At 43.6% G+C, this 25,342-nt stretch overlaps 1 protein-coding gene across 2 annotated transcripts in view; it reads left to right on the top strand.

Moving 5' to 3' along the window:
* The window catches only part of TTC7A (tetratricopeptide repeat domain 7A), a 159,381-nt gene that overhangs the window by 33,231 nt on the left and 100,808 nt on the right, over positions 1-25,342 (top strand). For both annotated transcript variants that reach the window (XM_088524277.1, XM_088524276.1), the window contains 3 exons: positions 6,726-6,863; positions 7,308-7,391; positions 17,552-17,656. In XM_088524277.1, the coding sequence (XP_088380403.1) occupies positions 6,726-6,863; positions 7,308-7,391; positions 17,552-17,656 (327 nt within the window). The remainder of the gene's footprint in view (positions 1-6,725; positions 6,864-7,307; positions 7,392-17,551; positions 17,657-25,342) is intronic.

Raw genomic sequence — 25,342 nt, 5'->3', positions numbered from 1 at the left:
GAGCAAAGACCTGCTGGGGAAGAGCATCATCACAGAACCACAAAGCAAATGCATGAGAAATTTGGTGAACACAGGAGAAGGAGACAGGGTTATGTGTTGAGTTTTATATTTTTGAAGAAATAAACAGCTCAGATGTTTCCCCTCTGGCCCCGAGCAATCCAGTTTCACTGACTCTGCCTCTGAGCTGAAGTATGTAAGGGAATTTTTTTCTTCTCTTTAGATGGATGAATGGCAGAGTAGAATTCTTTTGTAGCTTCAAAATGTGTCTGTAGCTTCATATTAAACAGGGCCTGTTTCATCTCTGCAGTCTTCGGAGCTGTTTTCTGTATTCTTTCTGTCGTGTTGAAACTGGGTCCTATTTTCCTAAGCTAAGGCATCTCGGTGAACACTGAGAAGCATCCCAGTTGTTGAGTTTGGCAAGGGCTCCTCTGCAGTGACAGCTGTTATTTAGTTCCCGTGCTTGGCTATGGAGCCCTCTTGAAGGAATCTAGTGAAACAAATCAGGCAGTCTGGAGGTTGCCACAGTCAAGGCTGTTTTAGGGGTTTGAGGCCTCATGGCTCGAATCTCATTCGTTGTGCAGAGCCCAAATTGCTCTATGCATGTGGCTCTGAGGGGGAAAACGCCTTTCCTTCAAACCCAGGCAGCAGCCAGTTTGCAACAGTCTTTATAAGCTCAGGATGATATATTCCTGTCAGGCATTGGCAAGTGGATTAGTTTATTATTAAACTGCTAGTCCTATCGCTTGTTGGCTTTAACCCAACAACCCAAAGCAACGGCCTGTGCTGTGCGGACGGCCCCCACGTTCCGGGTGACTTGTGCTGTGGGGAGTGGGCATGGGGCATTCTTCAGGGCTGACCCCTAACTGCAATTTTGTTTGTTTTAATAACCGCTGCCTGGAGAGCCCTCCAAGGTGACTGCACTGCCCCTTTTAATCAATCAAAAGTTTCTCAGAGCCTGGCATGGGGCACTTGCTATTAGTTTTGTGTTTACTTTTGAGGTAAAAAATAGAGCACTTTATTTACATTTGGAAATCTTCTGTTCTTGAGCATGGAGTCTAAAGTACAATGTAGAATTCTTTTTCAGCCCTGGTCAATGCTGGCTCTTACTGCTAGAGCTTCTGGCTGATGTGGCTCCACCAAACAGGTATCACTGGTTTTGGTTGTTTTGTTTTGTTTTTCAGCTCTGTCACTTCAGCCAAACTGAAAATGAACTTTCTTTTATCCAAAACCAAAAAATTCTCTGCCTGGGCAACAAAGATTAGAAAGGTCATCCCCATCTTATCTCCTATTTGAATCCCTAAAGGCAATTTGATCTTAGAGAGCCTGAGAGCATTCAGCAGAAGGTGAAGGGGGAAGTAAGATACTAGGATTTGTCCTCCTCTTTACTCACAGGAGCAAACTTACAGTTGCGAGAGTGCTTTTAAGGGATCATCATTCAACACATTCAGTTTTCAACGCAGTGACTGGAAACGGGTTGGCTGCTCTCTGGATTGCTGTCTTGACCTAGGCCAAGTTTTGTGTTGCCCTCCCAGTCGCCAGCCCACGTGACTCCCCAACTGGCCTGCGGGGCAGAGCTCTGCTTCCCAGGCCTGCACCGGTGATGGACTGCAGAATGTGCCAGTGGGATATGCATCTCTCTGGTAGTTTCCTCTTGAATAAGTAGTTGTGATCTGGGTTTCTTTGTTAGGGTAGAAAATGTTTTTTTCCTTCCCTCTGCTTTGCATTAGTAAGTCCTGCTTCCAAACTTGCAAGGCATATGCAAATGCTTGGAAGGTAGCAACTTTCTAAATGGAGATTATTGATAGAAAGTGTATGACTTGGGTAAATGAGACAGTACCCCCACACCCATCTTACTCTGCTGGCTACAGTACTTCCTTACTTCCTTCTGTCCTTCCCTGGGAATGGGTCTGTTCTCTCAGTGATGCTTCCAGAATGAGTTCTGCTGTACCAGGAGCCATTAAAATACACCTGATGAAAGATATAGTAGTCATTTTTATTAACAAGTGCTAGAGCCAGAGGAAAATACGAGTATTCACATGCTATTAAGTTTTTAAGGATAATTCAAGTCTCTGATACATTTTTGTAAACTGACTGTGTTGCTGGGCAGCACGTGGGCAAATATATATGGGCAAAGATGGGCAAAAAAGCCCATATATTTTATTTGCATTGTCATTTTCTGGCAACTTATACTAGGTATCTAATTCTGTTGTCTGTAAACTGCTGATACATATTACTCAAACTCATTGAGGCAAAGGAAAAAAAAAAGTAACAATATTTAGAATCAATACCCTCTTGTGAGCCAAATCCTCAGTAACTTAGGCAGTGATTTCTTGTGAGGATGACTTGCTTGTTTGCTATGGTTTGAGGAGTTTGTTCACTACCTTGATGTCTCTTGACACAGAGTAGCTTTCTTGTTTCCCAACCATGGGCTGCTGTCACAGGCAAAAGTCTTTGCTAGTCTCTGCTCTTTGTGCTGGAGGTGAGGGAGTAATTTGGCTTCCCAGCCTGTGTTTATCAGCTGTTTCACAGAGATATCTGGATGATGTATGAATAATTTGTGAGATTTTGCCTACCAGAAATGAGACAGATGCCATATAGATCACACAGTCTTCATTTTCTGTGTTTCTGGCCTGAAATGGAGCCAGCTGTGGTCTGTAAGAGCACTTTTTGGGATGGTCACAAGTATGCTTCTTGCCTGTTCCGCCTACCTCCCATTTTCATTGCAGCACAGCAGTCAACCCAGAATATTTTCTGTGCGTGTGTTAATGGGGGAGCCTTCAAGGGCTGTGCAGAGAGTGTGAGTAACCTAGATGAAAAGCCTCTAGCCTCTCCAGTGTGAATGGATCCCAGCCGTTGCAAAGACCTCATTCATTTCTTGGCAGTAGCAGCAAAACAGCCAGTACAATGAAGAATCTGGGGACATGGCCTAAATATTTCCTAGCCCTTAGCAGTACAGATATGAATTGCATGAATTCAGAGGTTTATTGTCAACCTGACATACGTGGCATTTGTGTTTTTTCCTCTCGATGTTACTATTGAACCACACCAATTACATGATTACAGTACACTGTGTGAGATACACTGCCTTTCTGTATATAATATGCTTGTGGTGGAGTGGTAATTACGTCCACTGTGAAAAGGCACAAGCTGACTGTTAGGATGCCCACGAATTAGGGGGCAGGCGGCAGGCCCTCATTACAGATTTTAATAGCTTTCTGTAATAAAAGAAAAAAGTGTGTGTGAGGGGTGCCATATATAAGATTGAGCAATTAAAGATACTTCATAACTATGCGTGAAATATACTCTATTATAATTCATATGAGTGCTTGGTGTTGTATTAAGCAGCACATCTCTGCTGTGGTAAAATTTAATTTTCTGCCACGTAACTGCGTGCATAGCAACTGCTGAGGTAATGACTGCGTTTGCTGCAGCTCTCGTCCTTTCTGCAGATGCATGTAATAAACATGCCATAAATAGGCTGTAGCTGTCATGCGGCCATGGCGTAGGAGTCCCGGTGAGGCACAGCGAAGCCACAGTTTATCCAGCGCGCAGGTGAGTAGATCACGTGCAAGGATGTGGAGGAAGACACGCACTGTGCAGTTGGGCAGGGCTGTTAGTTGCGTTGCGGGCATCTTTCCTGCCCTCCTGAGAGTCCCACCAGGCTGTGTTGCCTGCGCTGGCCCTGGGGAGCCCTGCTGAGCAGCTCTGGGTTGGGAGTCAGGACTGAAGCAGGAGACGGATAGCACCTGTAGCAGGATTTTTCACTGTCCCCTTGAAATTAGCCGATAAATTGAGACAGGCTGAGAGGAGATTTGATCAACATGTTCAAGTACCTGAGGAGTGATTGTAGGGAGGATGGGGCCAGGCTCTTTTCCGTGGTGGCCAGTGACAGTATGAGGGGTAACAGGTGTAAGTTGAAACACAGGAAGTTTAATCTCCATGTGAGGAGGAACTTCTTTATTGTGAGGGTGACAGAGCACTGACTGCCCAGAGAAGTTGTGGAGTCTCCTTCTCTGGAGATCTTCAAAACCCACCTGTGCCACGTGCTCTAGGTGTCCCTGCTGGAGCAGGGGGGTTGGACTAGATGATCTCCAGAGGTCCCTTCCAACCTCAACCATTCTGGGATTTCTGTGAAACCAAGGTTGGCTAATGATAATCCAGATCCCAGTACCGTGCATTCTGAGAGGCAGACCATAGGAGCATGTTGATTTTTCCTGAGTGCATTTTTAGAAACCACGATTCAGATTTCCTTCCTCCACCCTCCTGTATATACCATTACAGTGGTAAGTGGCTCCTTGGGCCTCGTGATGATGGCCATTGTTGCGGGTGCTGTGCTTCCCCTTCTTGTTAATGTTCGGGGACTTCGATAGGAGATCTGCGCTATTTTGTTATTTTTCTCGGAGCTCCGTCCCCTGGAATTCCATGCTAATGCAAGAGCGTTGTCTTGATAATCGACGACTAGACTTTGCAATTGGAAATAGGGTCAGCATTTACATTACTATAAGAGCAAATGTTGGGATACAAATGACTTCATGAGTTTGCTCAGTGGCAGCTCCTACGTATGCCAGGGGAGAGCAAGCAATAGAATACAGGCTAGCTCTGGCTTTGAGGCTTGATAGCTCGAACAAAATAAGCAGATTTATGATGCTTTTAATGGAATATTAGCCTTTCCTGAGAGTATGTTTTTAAGTACTGTCTGTCTCGGAAAAGTACAATGCGTTCTATGTGATGGGTCAATTTTAGCATGTTTTTTCCTTGTAAAATATGACATGTTCCGGCAGGATATGGACATGTTGGTGCTCGTAGCACCAATATTTGTTAGCAGGAATTTAATGAAATCATTTGTTAATTTTCTATCTTCACAAATGCATCAGCTTAAAAATCAGTTTGATATTAGATGATGCCAAAAAAAGCATCATGACTCTGATATGTGGTTGATTATCAGATTGCAGAGCATGGGGGTGCTATCTCAGTAGCTATTTTCTACAAACAATTGTCATAACAATGTAACTGGTGCAGAAAATTTGTTAATGCTTTTTTGTATATGTAGGAAGATTCACTTAGCAGTAAGGATCATTCTAAATATGACTTTTCTTTAGCTTTCTTTTTAGAGGAGCTATCTCGGGACTATTCTGCATATATTTTTATTTTAACTCCTCACTTTCTTTTATGGCAGCAATCTCAGGATAAGTCTGAGGAAAGCACAATTTTATTTTTTGAAAGAGCAAATTTTTTTTGTCTGTTTCCAAGATTTTTCTGTCTGAAGTTAGTGTCATTTTTTCATGAAACCCATTGTTCTGAACCAGTTTTTTTAAATCACAAAACCTACTTTTTGGAGCAACATGGAAAAGAATATTTTCATTGCTGCAAGAATTGCTGTTAGTTAGTTTGCATGCAATACCCTGGGCTGAACTTGGTCTGTTTGCCTTTAACTGCGATTGCCATTTAGCCCTTGCTTGTGATTGTGTTAGTTGTCAGTAATTGTGTTTGCTGTCTCGGCTGGAGGCTCTGATGAAGAATGCTTGGAACTGGGGCATTACACAGATAATATCAGGATGAAACAGCTGCAGCTTAATCATAATGATATATGCGTGGGCCTTGAGAGCTGCATATTCTGGAAATTTTTATTACACTTAATTCCTATGTTTCACCTTTTTAGGAAAATCTCTCTCTGCAATTGAAAGAAATAGACATAAAATTATAGTAATAAGTATTATGAAACAAATCTCATAGCCTCCCTGCTTTAGGGAGGAAGTGGTATTTGTTTGTTTTTGCCTCAGGTGAAACTCTTGGCAATCTCCTAATTTTTCTGATCTTTTAGATGTCTAGACCTGAGTGTCTCGTGTTGCAGCTGGAAGGCCCAGGGCAGGGAGGGTATCGGGGCTGTCAGTCAGAGCTGCTGCAGCAGCAGAGAGCGCTGCCCTGCTCTGAGGTTGCGCCGTCTGTGGGAGGGCCTGCGTGTGCTGAAATCGGAGAGGCTTTTCTCATTACTCTGGGATCAGTTTTTTCCCCTCTTTGTCCTCAGAAAACAGGCTGGGGATTTGACAAATTTCAGTCTCATATGGCCTGATATGTTGGAACATTTCTTAGATATTGCTGGACTGGTAACTTTGTGAGAAGTGTAGTTTCTTTTAAATAGATGCAGGCTGAGTAATGCAGTGAAAGATTATGGATAATAAATACTCGTAGTATGCTCTAATTCTTTGCTATTGCATTGGCCAGACCTTTGGTGAGAAAATCTGATGATCAAGGTAACATTTTTAAAAAAGTAAAAAATGAGTAGCAGAAAGGATTAAAACAGCACACATTGGGAAGTAACGAAGCACAGGTGCAGAAGACAACTACATCCTTAGCTGATAGACATTTTTATCACAGCTGCAAGTGATAATCAGAAATGTTTTTAAGGATGGTCTTGGATTTCTGCTTGTTGGAGAATCTTATATGGTAGGTCTACTCAAATTGCTTTAATTTTTTGAAATAAATCAAAATGAAGTTATTCCCAGCCATTCCTTTCGGTACATACAGCTGTCTTCCTGAATTTGCCTTATGTAGGCAAGTAAGTCTACTTTCATGGGGAAGCATCTTTCTTACTTGAGGATTTAAAAAAAAAAAAAAAAAAAAAGCTTCTTGATGAACAGTGCTGTGGATGACAGGACTCTGTGGAGGTGCTGGTTCTCTTGCTTTGCTCTCGCGAGCTCTGATGCCCCAACTGTGTCTTTGCTCAGGCCAACCGGGACGCAGTCATCAGCCGTGCCCCGGAGCAGCAGGATGACCGAGCCGTCAGCCTCCAGGATGCCTCTGCAGTCTATGACCTCCTCAGCATCACGCTGGGCAGGAGAGGCCAGTACGTCATGCTTTCTGAGGTACCTCCTCTTGAGTTTTGCTCAAATTCCCACCCAAATTTTGCAATAAAAACCTGTATTTTGGTAACAATTGTTGACTGTTGGTAGGGGAAGTGAAGAGGAAGCGAAGTACATGGTGATTACTGGAAATCGCTACAGATCTATGAAAGAACAAGCCAAAAATATGCATAGAAATGTTTGAGACACCAACTAATTTGAATGTAGGCACTTGAATAGAGTGGCCCTGATTTGGAGTGATGCTGTGTACCAGCAGAGAGACATATCTGAGAAGACGAAAAAGGTCTTTTTTTATTTTAAAAAACAAACAAACAAAAACCCCAAAACAAACAAACAAAACCCCTGGTCACTCCTCATTTGATTGCTGAGCTGTGCTAAGGCAGTAGGCTTGGAAAAAAGATGTCAAAAAAGAAGAATCTGACACTTCTTTCAATATCCACTTCTCAGTGTTTGGAAAGAGCCATGAAGTTCGCATTTGATGAATTCCACCTCTGGTACCAACTTGCTCTGTCCATGGTCGCTTGTGGAAAGGTAAGTTTCAAACCAAAAGAGCTAAAAAGCTCCTTTTTACCTCTGCCAGAGTGTACCTGGATTAATTGGATGTGCAGAATCATGTATTTGGGCTTGGTAAGGCAGCCTGTGTTAAAGGCTGATACCCTTGTTGCAGACTGCAGTTGTGCTTTATAATTAGTATCAGTTTTGCATGTGGGATTTTGTGTATCAGTTATTCGCATAGTGTTTGCTCCTCGTTGTCAAGGGGAAAACAGACTTTGTGTGTAACTGTGGACTGCAGAGCAGTATGCAGTTGTCCAGTTTCTCTTTAGATTAGTCATAAATGCGCCTAGAAAAGAAAGATTGTTTGAGAGACTGTCATCAACTTACACTGTGGTTTTGAGCAGTTGACTTAACCTCTCTAAGCTGTGGCTTCTCCATCTGATAAAGGAATTTTAAATGTATTTTTTTGAAGACGTATTGTGAGTATTAATTTTCTGAAGTTCTTTAATCTTGCTATAAAAGATACTATAGAAAAACAAACCCTGTGTAAATGCATGTGCAGGCATGTGTTTTAATATGCTTGTTTGTTGCTTTCTTTTTGGTATAATATTTGTTAAAGCTGCCACTGAGATGAGTAAAGTCTTCCTGCAAAAGACATTCAGAGGAAGTACGAGCTTTTCTTTATTTGCCTTAAAAGTGGTGGGATGTTGCAGGATAAACAAATCCTTTTAACCTGTTCATTCCAGCACTGCACAGAACACTTCACATGCCCTTATGCTCTCTGCCCAGCGCGTATAAGGGGTGGGCAGGGACTACCAGTTACTTTATTTAAGGGACTGCTTGTTGGGCAAGTGATAACTGCTTTTGACCTTTTATGGATCTAAGCTGTGTTGGAAGTAGCAGCCTTGGAGTGAAAGCTGGACCTAAGTCTACAGTGTCATACTTTTGGAAAGTCATTGCCATCTTGTGATGCAAAAATGACAGCAGAGCTTGCAAGAGCTCTGAAGGGATTCCTTGGCTTTTATGAGCACAGACAAAACCTTATCTGGAACACTGGCTGTTGCCGTGCTTCATATTTCAAGAAAATGGGAGTCTCAAAAAAAAAAAAAAAAGAATGGGAAGGGGGTGGCTGTAGGTATAGGAGATAGAACTGTGGATTTTTTTTTTCTTTTTTAACCCTGAAGGGGGAATAATGGGTCCAAGAGAAATAAGTCTTCAAGTGCTACTGCAAGGGACTGTTAATCTTGTCTGTGATGGACAGGACAAAATGCGATGGCTTTCAGCTGCAGCAAGAAGAGTTCATGAGGCACAAGTACAGGAGGAGTGGCACCCTGGAAAAGGATCCCGATCACCCAGAGGGGCTGTGTGGTGTCTGTTGCTGGAGATCTGTGGAATATCCTAGACAAAATACCAGTCAGCAGTGATCCCCCTGTCTGTGCCCCTCAGAGTGGACTTGAGGGCCTGGACTGGGGCCTCATGAACTCTGTGTTGCGACTCGGTGGTTATTTCATAAATCAGCTATATCTGTTACAAGCAGAAAGGAGATACCAAACCTCTGACAGAGCAGATAGTCACTGCAGGAACAGCAGGGAGCTGAAGGGAAATGTTTTGTAAGAGAGAGGCTCACAAATTCCTGTAGGGATTCTTGACAAGCGTTTTGAAACGCGATTATAAATACAAAACTGGTAACTAGGCTCAATCACATGCAGGGAAACCCAAAGCGACTGCTGGTAGAGCCAAACAATGAGCTTGGTGCCCTGGTGCTAATACCTCACGCCGGCCTGGGCCTACGTCAGGTGCTGGCTTTAGAAGTCAGGTCCAGCTCCCCTTGGCATTCAGCTGGAATTAGCACGTAGCTGCCCTGGGGGCCTTTGCAAATCCTCAGGATACCTGATCTCTTGCTCCTCAGGACAACAATGACAAGACAGGCTAGGAAGGAAAGGCACATTAGCTTCCCATAAACACTGCCAATAAAGGCCTTTCCGGATGGACAACCTGGTTCTCCGGAGCAGACGAAGCTGCAGCTGCAGTAATCTGCTGGAGAACAAATCTGGATATATAGCTGTTGATGGCTGAGGCGGTAGCTGAATAGGGAGAGTAATTATGGTTTAATCTTAAACCAGTAGGAGTAGAGATGGGGCCTGCTATTTTAGCCTCTAACAGGTTGTGTGCTGTATGATCTTCTGCCTCCCTAGTAGATGTTACATTTGTGGTATGAAAAGAAAAAAAAAAAGGGGGGGGTGGATTTGAGAAAAAAATGCACAGAGCAACTTAAGTAACTGTCCTTACGATGGTCCCTTCCTTTCAGTCTTTTTAAATGTCATGTGTGCCTGCCTGAATTTTAAATATTTAAGTGGGTAAAATGGCCTGATCTTGGCAATTGATGTAACAGCTCTAAATGTTCTAAGCCTTATATGGGGCAGAGGGAATTCCCTTACCCAACAATCCCATCTGTGCAGCATTTTATTTCTAATCCCAAAGTATTCCCTGAGGATTCCTGCCGTATACTCTGCAATGCGTCATCTTGCTAATGGGAGATGTGGCATACATTTTTACGCTGTTTTGCAGCCTGCTAGCAGGACAGAGCTCACTTCAATGTGAGCACTCCAGTGCAGTGGGAAGAGCTGGTGAGGAGGCAGAATGCAGAGCACATTTGTGCTTTTTCAGGTAAAATACCTGTTTCCACCTGTCTGTTGCAGACAATTCCTGATCTCTCATTCTTGGTAATGAGGTCTCACATCCTGCAATGCTCCTTGTTCTCAGGATCATGCTCATAAATGTCGAATATGACAGGAACCCTTTTGTCAATTTACAAATGCTGGAAACTTCACTTTTTCTTTAAAACATATTTTTATACATATTTTAAACATATTTTAAGTCTGCCCTTTAAAAAAAAAATGTTGTAAAGCCTGTCTTGCCCTCTCTTCCGCACTACATTTCACTTATTTTACTTTGCATATTGAACTTTTTCAGGTCAAATCAATTGAATTCAACTTCAAACTATTTTCACTCTCTTCCAGGCAACAAATTGCCAATGGTGGCTGTCATTTTTCGCAAGTGCTCAGTCTGAATGTCAAGTCAGCCACCTAGGCTCATTACTGTATGTATGCTTGAGTTTACACATTATTTGAAAAAGCATGTCTCTTAACAAAAATAGACACATCACTTTAGAAAGTTCTTACAGAGCAAGTGACGCCTTAGGGCTTCATAAAACAGTGAATGAGAAAGCTCAGAGAAGCATAACCTTCCTGTCTGTCTTCTATCCACTTAAGTGGTAGAAATAATGGAGTGACAGTGATTTTGCTTTCCTATGCTTCCCCATGCCTTGCATACTGAGGAAGATAGTGTGCTTTGGTTGGTTTTAAATTTTGTATTAGAGGAGGTATTCTTGGCAATGTATTTATAGTGAATTGTGTGTTTTCTGAACAAAAGGAGTATATTTTCTACAGAAGACTTAAAATCCAGCAAGAAATTTGCAAGACTTGTAGGCAGTCTTAGATAAAGCTCTGAGAAAGCCTAGGCAATGGCAGAGATAGCTACTTTAAGAAGAGTATCCTGAGAGGCCCTTTATTGCCAAGCACAGTGCTTGATAGACAAGGAAGACGCTTAAATCAGTGGAATGCAGCACCCCTGTTCTTCCATGCTGCTGCTGGAAGCCTGGAGGCTGAACCTCCCAGCTGCTGGAGGTGGCTCGTGCTGGTGGTAACCCTCAGGATTCAATAGTGTGACCAGCAGAGGCTGGGTGGCTCTAGCAGCTCCCTGGCCCTGCCGCCTGCAGGCAGGCTGCAGTCAGGCGGGTGAGTGGGGCGAGAGCCCAAAGCTGATGTCCTGCAGAGTCCTCAGCCTCTGGGATGAGCTGCTGACCCGCTGCCAAATGAGTGGACACATAAACAGTTCTTCAGAAAGCCTTCCGCACCAGTATCCCTGTCTGTGCCATTAGCTGTGATGCTGCCTGAGGGAAAGGTGAGTTGGTAACACAGGTGGCATGGTTTGAGCAATACAAAACAGTGGTAATCTCTCTTCTGACTCCCAATCCAAGGAGACAGAATTTGTGTTTAATGACATTCATATGTAGCTTTTCTATAGGTGAGAGGAGTATCTTTAGGGGTGGCTGTGAAATTACTCTATGAATGCCATATACCTACCTGTTCTCAAAGCTCTGGGTACCAAAACTGAGTTATTCAACTCTGAACAGTCTTACAGGGATCTTTCATGCCCAGTGGGCTTGGGTTCTGTAGGGCTTTTAGAGTATTCACTGCATAGAAGCATCTTTCATGCATAAATATAATGTTTCTGCTTGATTAGTGGATTAGAAGCTGTAGGGCTGCCTGTATGTGCCCTGATGGGAGGCCTGGGAAGCAATGCAGTCTGGGGTCAGCTCAGAGCAACCCAGAGTATCTGCTGGGAGGGGATGGACCTGCTCTTGTCCTCTGTACTCACGTAGGGGCTGAGGAGCAGGAAGAGGTGCATAAGGCAAGAGCTACGTTGAAAGGGCGGTGGGGGGGAGTCCCTGTGAGGGGCGAGTGCTGCTAAGGCTGGGGCTAAGCTCTGCCTGGTGCGGTGCAGAGGGAGTTGGTCCTGTCCTTTGGGGCCTCTGCAGGAGGACAGGGCTCCTCTCCACTGGGGTTGGCCTTGCGGTGTTGCTGCTCTGCCCTTGGCAGGGAGCTGAACGCAGGCTCGCGTGGGGCTTGCGCTGGTGCTCGCAGCCTTCCTAGGATTTTGAAAGCAGCCTTGCACATGTGTGAACTTTGATTTTTGGAGCTCCTCGAGTTGCACACCAGCTGCAGCCAAATAATGGGCAGCTAATATCCAAGCTGCTCCCATCTGTGTTGCACCCAGAAAAAGGAATACTTCCCCTTACTTAAAAGTGTGGCAAAAGCACATGCATTTAACAGCTTCCAAGGAGCTTCAAGTTTGACTCAGACATGCCTATAATGCTGACATACAGCTCTCCAGAAGGCTAGAAGGAAAGTTATAAATATATTTGATACATGATTCCGCAGCAAGGGCAGACGAATTTTATGATTTAGGCTGTTCCTTCTGCTGGTTCCTTTGCAAAAGCTTAGGCTGGTTGCTAGGCAACCAGCACACCAAAAAAGTACATTTCTTTTTGCATTGCAGGCAGGAACCTTGGGAACAGCAGAGGCCTCGATGCCTCCTTAAATAGCATTGCTAGCAAATGGCAGTCAAAATATTGAACCTTCATTGGTTAAAGATCCTCTTACGAAGGTCAGCCATCTAGGGGATATTCAATAGTTTGGTTTCTTTTGGTTGAAAGGAAAGATTAGAAGGGGGGAGTGTATGAGCTGTAAGAATGGAAACAAATGGAAATTTCCAAGGATTTCTGACTGTCAAGCAGGTTACATAGGTGGGCTATATAACTGCCTTTGGGCTTAGTTCTCTTGTCTTGAAAAAAGTGGGAAGGGTGCCGTTGGTCACATTATCAACGGCTGCTATAAGGTCCTAAATTCTAGAATTTAGGAGGGCCTTCTAGATGTCAATTTTGGAAGCTGCTTAATTGTGATGCTCCTGTTAGCTAAACACAGACTAAAAAGGAGATGAACTGATCCCTATCAATTGAGTGAAGTAAGTACGAGAGGGGAATCGTGTTCAAGCTGAGGGCTTCACAGAAATGTAGAAATTCAATGGGAAGTTATCATCACAGTGAGTAATTCATGAGTTCTCAATTGCTGTCTCACCTTTATCTGTCGTTTTCCTTCCTTGGTCCAAGGGCACGTATAGCTAGATGGCTATGTAGGGGCCAGGGAATACTAATTAATCCTAATCTTGCATATTGATGAAAGATTCTCCCTGCTTCCCCATGATTCCCCATTGTATCCAATGATACATCGGCTTGCAAGATAGGGCCACACCGGAAATAAAGCAGTTCTGGTCACGGAGACTCATCTGGAGACCAAACTGCAAGGTGAACTGGGACTCTGGCCATCTACTAAGTCCATGTTCTCGTGGAGCCACTTTCTTCCCTCTGGCTGAAGGGTATTGCCCAAAAAGCAAAGGAGTAGAAAATCTTCTGGGATCTCTGCAAAAGTTAAGCACCCATTAGTATTGTCAGGTCTGCTTGACATGATTCACTGGGTAGAGTCTCCTACTCCTTTACTTAACGTTCATTTTTTTTTTTTAAATCTTCTGAAAATGCAATGATTTCTCTTTAATCCTGTTTGCTTTTGTTGCTTTGGTAGAGGTAGAAGAGAAGAATAGGGGAAGCATGGATAAATATCTAATGTTGGAGTGAGCAAGGAGAACCAGCATTTGGACAGCATCTCCGCATTTATATAAATTGATGACAGAATCACTTTGTTTTTTTTAAGAGTAAGCAAAGTCCTTTCTCTGCTGGCCATAAGCAAGCATATTTGAAGCGTATACTTGCACACTTCATTATATAATTAGAGAATGAGGAAGGGGGGGGGGTGCATTTAGTACTTGGATATAATTTTTTCCTTACATTATAACTCCCTTGTAGGATTTCAAAACCCCTGTCATTCCTCAGGGGAAACTGAGGACCCCACCTTTCCCCTAGGGAAGGCTAAAACTTCCCTCTGATTTCTCACTGCAGATTGACGGTCCTGCCCCTCATATTGACTGGGGTGCACAGAGCTCTTTCAAGGGTCTGCATGGAAAGCAACCGTTTATCAGTATTGGTCATTACATCCCTGCAACTGCCTTTACTAATTTTCTTTCCAGGAATGATTGTGGAACATGCAGAAGGAAAAAATTTATATTCGAGTAGATTGGGTTGGGAAAATGTGGTAAATGGCCTCCTATAGATACTGGATTTCAACACAAACACTGGTACCATGCCATTTGCATGTCTCCACTACAAAAACCACAATGCTAAAGAAGGATAGAGATGCCCAGCTGAGCTAATAAAGATTCTTAGGATTCCTTACACAGTTCATGCTGTTTGATTGCCAAATATTCCCATTAAGGCAGCATTTTTGTTCCATAGCCCTGATTTGAGCTCTGTGCCTTCTTGTCCATAACAAAAAGAGGATGCTCATGAATCTTCTTTAACTTGATGAGGATCCTTAAGCTGGAACTTAAGGAGTTCCTACTCTTACATCAGACCTCCCACAGAAAAAGTTGAAACCCCCATAAGGCAGCTATGGGTGAGCATCTCATTTCTCTTAAAAGCTGTTTCTGTGTAATGGGTGTATGGGGGGAACTTAAAAGACTTTCTCCCAGAGAGGAGTCAAATGAGATCCAGAGGCAAATCCCTGATTTCCTAAAATTCTTGAGAACTGGTTTCATTGCAGTGTTAATAACCCATCAATTAGAAAGCCAAACTGAAAGAGCTTAAATTGTAGCCTGAATTTTGATGTGAGCCCTTCTGAAGCTCAAGATCATTAGTGAGAAGTACGAACTTGCTTGGACTTCAAGCTCTGAACTTCTCAAAATGTTCCTCACCAATAAATCTAATTATTATTGCCTTGCAGTGATTCTTACAAACAATGCGCTTGGCTGCCTGGTCCACCCACACTAAGTGAAGGAATATGAACATTTTAATTATCAGATTATTTCAGTGTTGCACAAACATTGCTTCATATTAAATATTTTCAGACCAATGACACATTTGTATTCCGTGCTCTGAGTGAATGATACTTGTTCCCTGCCTACTAATGGCTATAATTAATATCTCTAAAGCACCTTGATATTATATTTCACGCCAGTCTCCCCTAAGTAAGGTCACTGTGAGAGTGAGATTTTTCTCTACTGCCTTTCCTTGGCCAACATTTTCATCTGTATATAATTTCTGCTGAGTAAGCTGTCAAGGTGAAATTAATTTTTTACAGTGCAGCTGGGGAGAAACATACTGCCCTGCTTCTAAAACCATTCCCAGTCCATATGTATAGCTGCAAATTTTATGAATGTCTCAAGTGACATCTCCACCGATGCTTTAGAAGCGCTGTAGAAGCGGCAGCTCTCGCTTTGTAAATTAAAGCTCAGACGGTTGTGAGTGCATGTGGTAAAGTAACCCTGCTCATGAGGCACCAGGGCATAGATGCAGGGCCGGATTTTCTGCTGTGCTGCCTTCGGTTGTCGTGGTGGTGCTGTGGCCTCCTGAAACGCTTCTGGACAGCACTGGCAAATGCTCCGCAGCTCAAGGCTAGCGGATGCTGCGGAGTTGGCCTGTGTCCTGTGGAGCAACCTTGCTCAGTAGACAGACTCCAGACGGGGAGCGAGCAGAGTTCAAGAGGAGCTGGCAAGGAGTTGGGTTTTATCTCTTTTTTTCAGGTAAGCAGCAGAACAGATCTTACAACTATGGCATAAATCAGAACAGGCCTCTGGTGGCTCTGCCCTGGGCTAGCGCTGGCTGTGCTGGCCCCTGGGGCTGCGACTCGCTCCCAGGTGCCTCCTGCTTTCCCTTCATCAAGTTTTCCTTCAAGCTGCTTACGCAGAACTGAGAAACCACTGCCAAGTTTGATGGAGCACCGCTTCCCTACAGTGCAGGGTAGCAGCCTACTAGAGGAGTAGATGCCATTAAAACCCAAAACACTATTTCTTCTAAACAAAAGATACCAAGAAGTTTCGTTCTTGGGGAGATACTAGTCATCTAGTAACAGCAGAGTGCAGTGATGAGTTTGCATTTCTTTCTCTGCCTTCTCCTTACCTCAGACTGGTGTAGTAGTGACTTTGAGCAGCAGTGTGAGCTCTAGAACAGAGTTTACTGAGTCTCAGTAAACTTGAGTCTTATTGAGCCCTGAAACAGGCTTTCCTTCCAGCGTTAGACAAATTGTGAATCATGCATTTGCAATTGTAAAATAGCAAATATTTTGATACTTCTCTTAGTTTTATGTTCTGTGTAGAACAGGGCATGCAATTGCTCTTCAGCTCTGGTGCGGGGTGAGGGAGGGGAAGTGCTGATGCCAGGGGCAGCGCGAGGCTGCGGCAGGGACTGGCCGTCGTATGGGGCGAGCGCAGCACCATGTGCTGACAGGAGCACTGCTGGGAGGGCCCTGGGGCACCACAGACAGGGCCAGGAGCTGATGTAAGGAGCCCTTGGTGCGGCTCTGCCAGCCCTATATCTGCCAGTAGTGTTTACTACTCTCCTATGTCATGCTGTGAAAGGCCATGACTGGTTCATTTGCTTCTGCGAGTGAGTTCTCAGAGGAAGGAGAAGCCTTTGGGTCTTGGGACAGTGGGAAAGTGTTTAGAAGTAATTGGGAATGTATGGAAAAATTCTGAGGGGAAAAAAAAAATCCTGGGGCTCACAAGAGTCAGTGCTCAAGGGGAGAATCTGGGGCTTTGGGTTCTCTAATGAGAGAGTTAAAAACTTCTAAGAGACTAGGCCAGTGGGGGTGGTGTGGGCTTGAAAGTAGTAGTAGTAGGGCAAGTTCTTTCACACTGCTATCTGCTGCTCATGCCTTCTGATCAGCATCTTAGACTATACCTTTCCTCATTTCCCTTTAAACTTCCTGAAATATAGATGTGTATGTGCTACAAAGAGCAATCTAGTGTTTGTGGAGCACATTAAATATCAAAAGGACTATGTAACTGCTAAGCTTAGTAAGCATTATTCATTAATGGTAGCCTAACATAGAAGACAGCAAGAATTCAGTGGGTTTTCTTTCCAGTGTGCTTTCCACCCGCATGAAGTTTATTCTTCTCCCTGCTGAAAAATGTTCTGCTCTGCAGTTGTCACCTCCACCCACCCTTAGCATGGTGGGATCTCAGCTCTATTGTTGCATGTTCTGGAACTGGAGAGGGCAGAAAGCAAAAGCTGCAGAACAGACTAATTGAGCTACACAAACCTCTGTTTAGTTGGCTCAAATGCAATGTGCTGAAGGGTAATCTCTTTGTGATTTTTATTTTATTTTTTGGTGTGCTGGAAGATGGCTCTGTGTGCGGTAGGGACAACTGTTGCAAAGCGCTTGTGCCTTGGGAGGGCACAGTTAAAATAATCGGAGTGTTGGCGTCTGAGTACAAGCGCAGCCAGAGATGCTGCTTTGGCACGTTCCCCCTGGGACAGGGAGCGTGTGCACTTGTGCACACGCGTGTGCACATGCGGGTGGAGGTGGGACTGGAGTTGCCAACTTGTTGCTGACACGTTTTTTGTTCTACTTCATACCACTATTTTGTATGTTCCCCTGAAATATCTTGTCTGGGCTCTGTGCAGGCATTGTCTAATCAGCTGTTTGTTTATTTCTACCCTCTCTCTCCCCCTCCTTCTCCTCTAGTCAGCATATGCGGTGTCAGTGCTCAAGGAGTGTGCTAAGCTGCGACCTGCAGATCCCACCGTTCCTCTCCTGGCTGCCAAGGTCTGCATTGGGCCCCTGCACTGGGTAAGCAAGCTGATGCAATTCTTATGTAACGTGTCGGGTACCGCAGTGACAGTGCCATGGTGGAGCTGCAGACGGGGAGGAAGGAGAGGAAGGGGAATTCCCATTAAAAATCTCGTAAGCACACACATGTGTGCATCCAAATGAACAAAAATTCATCATAAATTTTAGCAGTAAGTCCAACCCAAACTGAATGTTGCTGGCATATTAAACAAAGGGTGTGGGGAGGGGAGTCATAACAGCACCTTGGGGATTGCTCCTTCAAGGGAATATCCGGAGTGAAATTGGCCACCCTTGTAGCCCCTGGAAGACAAAAGTTAATCATTGTAAGTGGGTCTGGTTGTTGGACTGTCAGCCAGTTCAGCTCTGCTGGACGGCTCGATCCTTTGTTCCTGAAGCTGCTGTGTCAGGGTTTTCCATTCTGGATGCACTAACGTATGCCCCAGAAGCGGGGTGGGAGTGGAAGTCTGTGCCTGTGAAATCCTGATTATTCCAAGGAGCAGAAACATCTGTCAGTCTTTTTGCTGCGGTTTAATTAACTGAATGGCAGGCTGCTGTTTTCACCTCTGTCCTCACCACAAGGTGTCCCTGCAGTCAGTGAAGGATTAGAGTTGCTAATATAAGTCAAACAAAGACGGGAAAGCAAGAAAGAAAATACCAGAAGAATCTGCCCAGGTTTGGGGGAAAATTGTAGAGACTAAATTTGTTGTGTCCTGTCACCCTCTCTGCCACCAATCCCCTACATCACTGTTTGATGCAAGCCTATATTATTTAGAAGAACTTGAGTTATATCAGTGAGGAGATCTGGTCTTAAATGTTTTTGAATGAGCTTTGCTCTTCTGAATTATAATGGGGCTAAGATCATCTGTGACTCAGAAAAGATTGAGACACACCTTGTTACAGGGAAAAAAAAATCTCTCAGGCCAGAGGGCCTTGACAGCAGCCTTGCAGAATTTATCCAGCCTCTCTCTGTTCTTTAGTAATTTAGCCCTCCTGTACCTTTAGCTCGATATCTCCATTTTAAGGGTTGAAAGTTCTATACACAGCGAATTGCTTTTATTAAAGAATGTTTTTATTGATACATAGAGACTTGAAAACAGTATCTAAGCCAGACCTAAGATCTGTGTTGAACATTGTTATTAATAGATCTATTGATGTAACTTTCAAAGCAAGGTTGTCTTGTCATTAGTATAAAACATCATCAAGTATATTAAATATTTCTCAGTGTAGGCTCTCAGCTAGAGGAGCTCCATGGGCTAAGTGGCTGCATTCTTAGGGAGCCACCGTGTGGGACTACAAGGCCACGATGCCACTTCTAGCAGTTCTGCAGTCTCAATTCTTGTCAGCAGAATATTTGTTACTTTAGAGAAGAATCTTTCTCTGAGATCAGGCTAGTTTTGACCTAGAAGCCTCAATTTTAGTATGGAGAATAAATTTGGGGTCTCGGTATTTCAAATTATCCTCCTGCCTTTCTGCTTTATGAACATGGATCCAACAAGGAGGAGGCACAGAATGAATGAGGGGAAGAGCTCTGCTGATAACAGAGTAACAGAGAAGAACAAGTTGGGAAATTGAAAGCTGGACCAACATGAGAGGGTGAAGTTGAGAATCCTGAAAGGAGAGAGCAAGGCAAATAGCAGAATCACAATCCTAGGCCTCAGAAGAGCGAACGTTGGTTTCTTTAGGGACCTGCTTTTGGAAGAATTCCATGAGTTATGGTCCTGGAGAGAAGAAGAGTCCAGGATGGCTGGTTTGTTTTTCGAGGATCACCTCTTCAGGAAAGATTCATCCTGGTATATAGGAAGTTGATCAAGTATCAGCAGCAGGAGGCCTGCATAGCTGAATGAGAAAATCCTTACTAAAGTGAAGCATAAAAGGGAGAGTACAGGAGGTTAAAACAGGGACAGATGATCCAGGAGGAACATAGAGACACTGCCCAAGTGTGAAGGGGCAGCGTTAGGGAAGTCAGACCTTGTCTGGAGTTGATTCTGGTAGGGAGGTGAATGGCAAAAAGAAAGGTTTCTACAGGTATATCAGCAGCAAAAGAAAAGCTAGGGAAAATGTAGATGTGCTCCTGAACAGGGCCTAGGACCTGGTGATAAAGACCACAGAAGGCTGAGGTACTCTGTGCTACTTTTGCCAGTTTTTACTGCTAAGGTTTGCCCTCAGAACCTCTGGAAACCCGTGGGAAGGTATGGAGCAGGAAGACTTCTGTGAGGAAGACTCACCCTCAGTGGAGGAGGATCAAGTTAGGAAACATTTAAGCAGCCTGAATGAACACAAGTCCATGGGACTCGATGGGGTGTACTTACAAGTGCCAAGGCACCTGACTGATGTCATTGTGAGGCCACTGTCAATCCTTGAAGAGCCATGATGATTAGGGGACTTTGCTGAGGGCTTGAAGAAAAAAAGTGCTACTTCTTTCTTCAAGAGGGGCAAGGAGGAGAAGAAAAAAACTGCTTTAAGGGCAAGAAAGTGTTTGGGAATTGGGCTTCACCCATATGATGCCCTTGTTCAATGAGATGACTGGATCTTCATCTTCAGGAGAGCTACCTGGACTGAAGGGTTGTGATCAGTGGCTGGAGATGGCGAACTTCTGGTGTACCTGAGAGGAATCATACTTAGGCTAGTGCTGCTCAAATGCTCCCCGGATGTTATGGATGATGGGGCAGAGTGTACCCTCAGGAAGCTTGCAGATGATGTAAAAGCAAGAGGTATGGCTGATAAACAAGATGCTTGTGCTTCTACTCAGGGGGACCTCAGCAGTCTGGAGAATTTGGTCAACAGGAATCTCATGAAGTTCAGCCAAGGAAAATGCCAAATGTCGTATTTGGAGAGCTGTGTCCAGTGCTGGGCTCCCCAGCACAAGACAGACAACAGACATATGGGAACAAGCCCAACAAAGGGGGTATACTCAAAACCCAGCTGTATCTCAGAAACCTCTTCTAGTTTTCCCTGCCATGAGAAATGGGCTGGACCAGGTGACTTGCTGAGGTTCCTTTCAATTTCTGTAATTCTGTAATATATCCTGATATATCCACTAGAGTCTCAGTTCTGGCTATTGAACTTCAAGCAGACAACAAATAGCAAATCTCTGACCTCAAAAAGTTGAATTAAGTTCTAGCAAATGCACTTTACCAGAGTTGTTGGTATTTGTTGAGGTGAAAGGGCTGGGTTTCTGTACTGTGAGAAAAGAAATAGCATAGGATCTTTCTCTCTTGCGTGTGCTAGCTCAGCATTTACCCAATTTTCAGTACTAAGGCTTGAATTTCAAACTGAGCCCTTTAGCTGTGTCTACCACTTGTGATGACAAGGGTGAACTGTCAGGGTCAAGACACAGTCAGGGTGAAGAGCTGAATGTACAGTTAAGAGCCTAAATTGAAGATGTTTCAATTATATTCATTACTACTTTCTCAGAACATCCTTTTGAATCTGCCAGTACAGTTAGTATGTAGAAAATGCATCTTCTCTTGAAGTGTCTCTATAGCAAGGTAATTCAGCCATAAATCTGTCCTCAGGCAGTCCAGGATCTCCAGATTTCATATACGACAGGTGATCAAACGACAGTGTAAGCCTAAATAAATAGGAGAAAGAAGGAAGAAAGTTCTCCAATTGCTGTTCTTTTTGACTGTGTGAAACACTTTTTTTCAGTGATTTTTAGATCAGACCCTCACACAGAACTGGGATGTGGCCTGAAATGCAAATGTTATTTCCCAAGAGCCTGATCTTACTGCAGTATTCTGGAGTGGAACCTGACAGACTAAAACTAAATGAAAAATCCCTGTCCCCTCTTCCTTTCACTCTGGGGCTTATGCTCTACCCTTATGCCAAAGTTCTGATGGAACTGTACAAGCCTTATGCTTAGAGGTAGCAAGAGGGGGAAACTCAAGCATTTTTTGGAGAGAAAAAAAGAAAAAAATGTTAGTGATATGAGTTAGAAATGTTAGAAATAGTTAGAAATGCTCATGATATTACTGACAAACTCCTTTGCCTAATAAAGATCTTCCTGCTTAGGTGAGCTGTTTTTCTAAATGTCATCCTTACAGTAATTATTTGCATTTAAATTACATGGCAATCAAATCAGAATTGAATCATTTAAACTGGAAGTGAACAAGTTATTCAATGCCAATATAAATAGAAAACAGGATAGGCAGGGCACTGGAAGAGTTTGATAGTTTATATATTACATATTAACAGTCAACCACTCAAACATACCTTGCTTTTCAGAAAGAAAATATGATTAATTTCTCAATTAGGAAATATACGTATGTACTTGATTGCTGGTGAATAAGGAAAAGAGTGAAGTCTGATCACCATTTATAAAAATCTCCTGCATCTGCCTGCTGTCTGCTTTTGGTGCAGTATTGTACCTAATTTGTTTATAGTCCACAGAAAAGCAATATTTTAGACTTTTTTTTCAAGTAACTGACATAATTTAATGTCATTTATTCTGCGGGATAGTTGCAGAATGTCATGAGGAACAGTTTTTTGTTTGTTTGTTTCTCCTCATGAATCAGACGGTCATTTTGTGTTGCTGGCTTTGTTCATATTGATATTTTGGCACACTTTAGGAGCCAAAAATAAATATTAATTGAAATGTATTTAACGACATACAACATTGAGGATGCCCAAATCAGATGAAACAATCTTGCAAATGCAGAATAAATCAAAATAAAAGCATACATTCATAATGTGCCGTGCAAATCGATATGTATCAGAGCCTGATGTGGACAAGAGCCGAACGCCCCCAGCTCCTGCTGTGACGGTTTAACCAGATTATTAGCTGATGCGAGCTGGCACTGCTCCACTAATGTTTTGTTGGCACCAGGCTGGTTTACACCAGCGGATGATATGCTGTCACCAAGCCCAGCTTTCAGGACTGGGCCTGCAATAAGCTGCTGAGGGAGGTAGGCAATGTTTTCATCATTCTGTTTTCAAATTACAGATTTTTCACAAATAAAACAAGGCAGGGGGAACAGTAAAACAATATTCTGTTAGTTCTACAGCTTATGCCAGTTGTCTTAGAGAAGCAAAAAGCTTCCAAAACACGTGCACCTGTATAGATAGTGCTTGTCTGGTAAAGATGCAGTTGGACCTGTACTTTATAAAGTCCATGAGATTTTTTAGCAAAATTGGAACTTTTGTTTCATACTATACCTAGCACGTTACACAGGTGTATTTTAAATGTTTTAGTGAGTTCAACATCAGTTTTAAGGCACCATGCTACCTAGCACTCCTAGTTTGCCAAGGTTTGAACACAGCCATTTGTCTAACTCATGTCAGTAATTCTAATAAGTGTATAGAAAGCTGTCTTTAGACTTTAGCCATCTGTCTTCTAGCTCTCTAGAAAATGCTGTGAAATGTTCGACTATGGAAGCTTGGAGCATCATTTTAAATTTTCACTAGTAACTTAATATGACCTACAGTAGCTTGTCCACACTGTAGTTGTTCTGCCTTGCTCCAATACAAATTCAGAGTGCTAGTAACGAAAAGACTTATTGCAGTTCCCTTCTTCACTTGGCCTTCCTTGGCATAGCCTCAGCTGAATGCAAACTTGCCTATTTTGGCAATGATTTTGAGTTGCAGCATGAGTTGCTTTTCATAGCACAATGCTGCTAATTTCATGAGTAATTTGGGTTGTCCAGGTGTATTTTCTGCCCCAACTGGGTGCTGAATACTAAAAAAGGAGATTCTGGCTATAGGCAAATATTAAATACTGATTTTTTTTTCTGTTTTATGGTCTTATTTAAAGGTATTTAGGGCCACCAGGATGCTTTATTGTGCTTTTTTGTTGTTATTTTTTCCTGCATTGTGGTTTTGGTGGAGGTTCTCTCTAGGTCTTTGTATTTGGATTCTGCTAGTCTAGATTCTGCTAGATTCTGCTTAGTTTTGGGATTATCTCAAATGTTCTAGGACTCTGCCCTAACAGAGAGGAAGACACAAGTCACAAAACACATTCTTAGTATTTTCAGTGGCTCACAGTCAATACCATAGGAATAGCCTTGCATACTCCTGAATGATGCCAGTGCTCTGGGACGGTATGAATTTGCTCTTTGACTGACGGAGAGACTTCATCCCAGGGCAAAGGCTGCAGCACAAGATGTCACTGGGCCTTCTAGCAAAACTTCCTTCACTGATCTGAATTCTCAGGCCCTGGCGTGCACAACCAAGCGCTCTGGTGCAGTGCTCCGCTGTCAGGACAGACGCTGCCATCAGTCAGAGCAAAGGAAAAATAAAGTGGGACCAGGACACACCGTAGAGGCTGGCATAAAGAGTCAGTTGGACCTGACTTCAGGTCCAATCGCAATGTGTGTGGGATTTGTCAGAATGAAGATTTAGGACCATAGTACTTCTGCAGTAATAGTTTATCATCACTTGCTCGGGCTGCTTAATCTGATAGAGCTGCTTCTATCTGATGTTGACCCTGTCTCTATAGAAAACAAATATTGTGAATGTGCTCATACCTGGTCATTTAGGAGCCCTGGAGCTACATGGAGCTTTTGCTGCTACATTTAGCTTTTAGCTACATTTAGCTTTTGCTGCTGTACAAATAATATTGAAAGATCAAATCTAGACCCTTTACCTGAATTATGTGACCTGCTGAGAAGGCTGTCTAAAAGACTGTCATCACTAGGGAGAGAGGCTAGTGAGCAAGCAAGGATAAGGAGATTAGAGATTTTCTCCGTCCTCTAAAAAGATGTTCTTGTTCACATCACACATGCTTTTTCTGGGGCAATTCCAAGGTTTTAGACATCAAAGATGGCCAAGAATCTTGTCTTCTATTCACCTCCCTTGTAAATAAACCACCTTTTCTGCAGTGCAGGGAAAGGTCTGCATGTTCCTAAATGCAGGGCTGAGCAGGTGGGCAGGCTTAGCAATGGTGACATGTAGAAAACGCTGAATAGTCCAGCAATAGAAAGCAAGAGATTTTTGTTTCCTGACACAGTGTGATTTATTTTGTGTTCTGTTGTTGTAAACAGCTGTGGGGTTCAACCTTTTTACTATAATACACCTTTCTGACCCCTTTTTTCTTACGCATTTTTCTTCTTTCTCTTCTTTCTCTACTACCAATATTTCATTCTTTTTGTCTGTGTTTGTTTGTGTTTAGTGTCCACACCTACAAGCCACTATGCCAAAAATGATAATGAGGTGAATTCTTCTAGTTAACTGCCCACCACATGCAGTTTTAAAGTGGTATTTTTGTGTAGATGCCCTTTCCGTAGGGTTTGACCCTTCATTTACTCAGATCTTGCTCCCTCTTGCTGGGATCCAGGCTGCCCTGTTCGACCCACCTTCTCGTCTGCTCCGTGTTCTGTCTCCTGCCTCCACCTCCCTCCTTTGCAGCGGGAGCAGCTGCCCTTTCCGGGCTGCTGCCCCTCAGCAACCTGCTTGGCCTTCATTGTTCCCAGTCAGGGCTGGTGGGAACTGACCGCAGCTCCTGGTCCTGGAGGGTGTGGATTCAGTGGAGCTGGGCGTGAGCCCTTCTAAAAACAAGCTGGGTGGTGGCTGCAAACCAGCTGGGTGGCCACAGGCCAGGGGACAGCACCTGCTGTTCCCCACTGCCTTGTCAGTGTGCCCATGGGCTTGGCCCAAGCGGTCACCAGAACCTCCGGTCAAATAGCAGGGCTAGTTGCAACAGCAGCTCCCTGTTTTAGGGAAAGCTTCCCTTGGGGTTATGTAGCAAACGAC

This window comes from Tinamus guttatus, unplaced genomic scaffold (genome assembly GCF_059628265.1).
Source record: "Tinamus guttatus ecotype Peru unplaced genomic scaffold, ASM5962826v1 Tinamus_guttatus_pri_ptg000208l, whole genome shotgun sequence".
In the NCBI taxonomy this organism is placed as follows: domain Eukaryota; kingdom Metazoa; phylum Chordata; class Aves; order Tinamiformes; family Tinamidae; genus Tinamus; species Tinamus guttatus.
The sequence above is the reverse complement of the archived record's forward strand: the minus strand, read 5'-3'. Positions and strand labels throughout refer to the sequence as shown.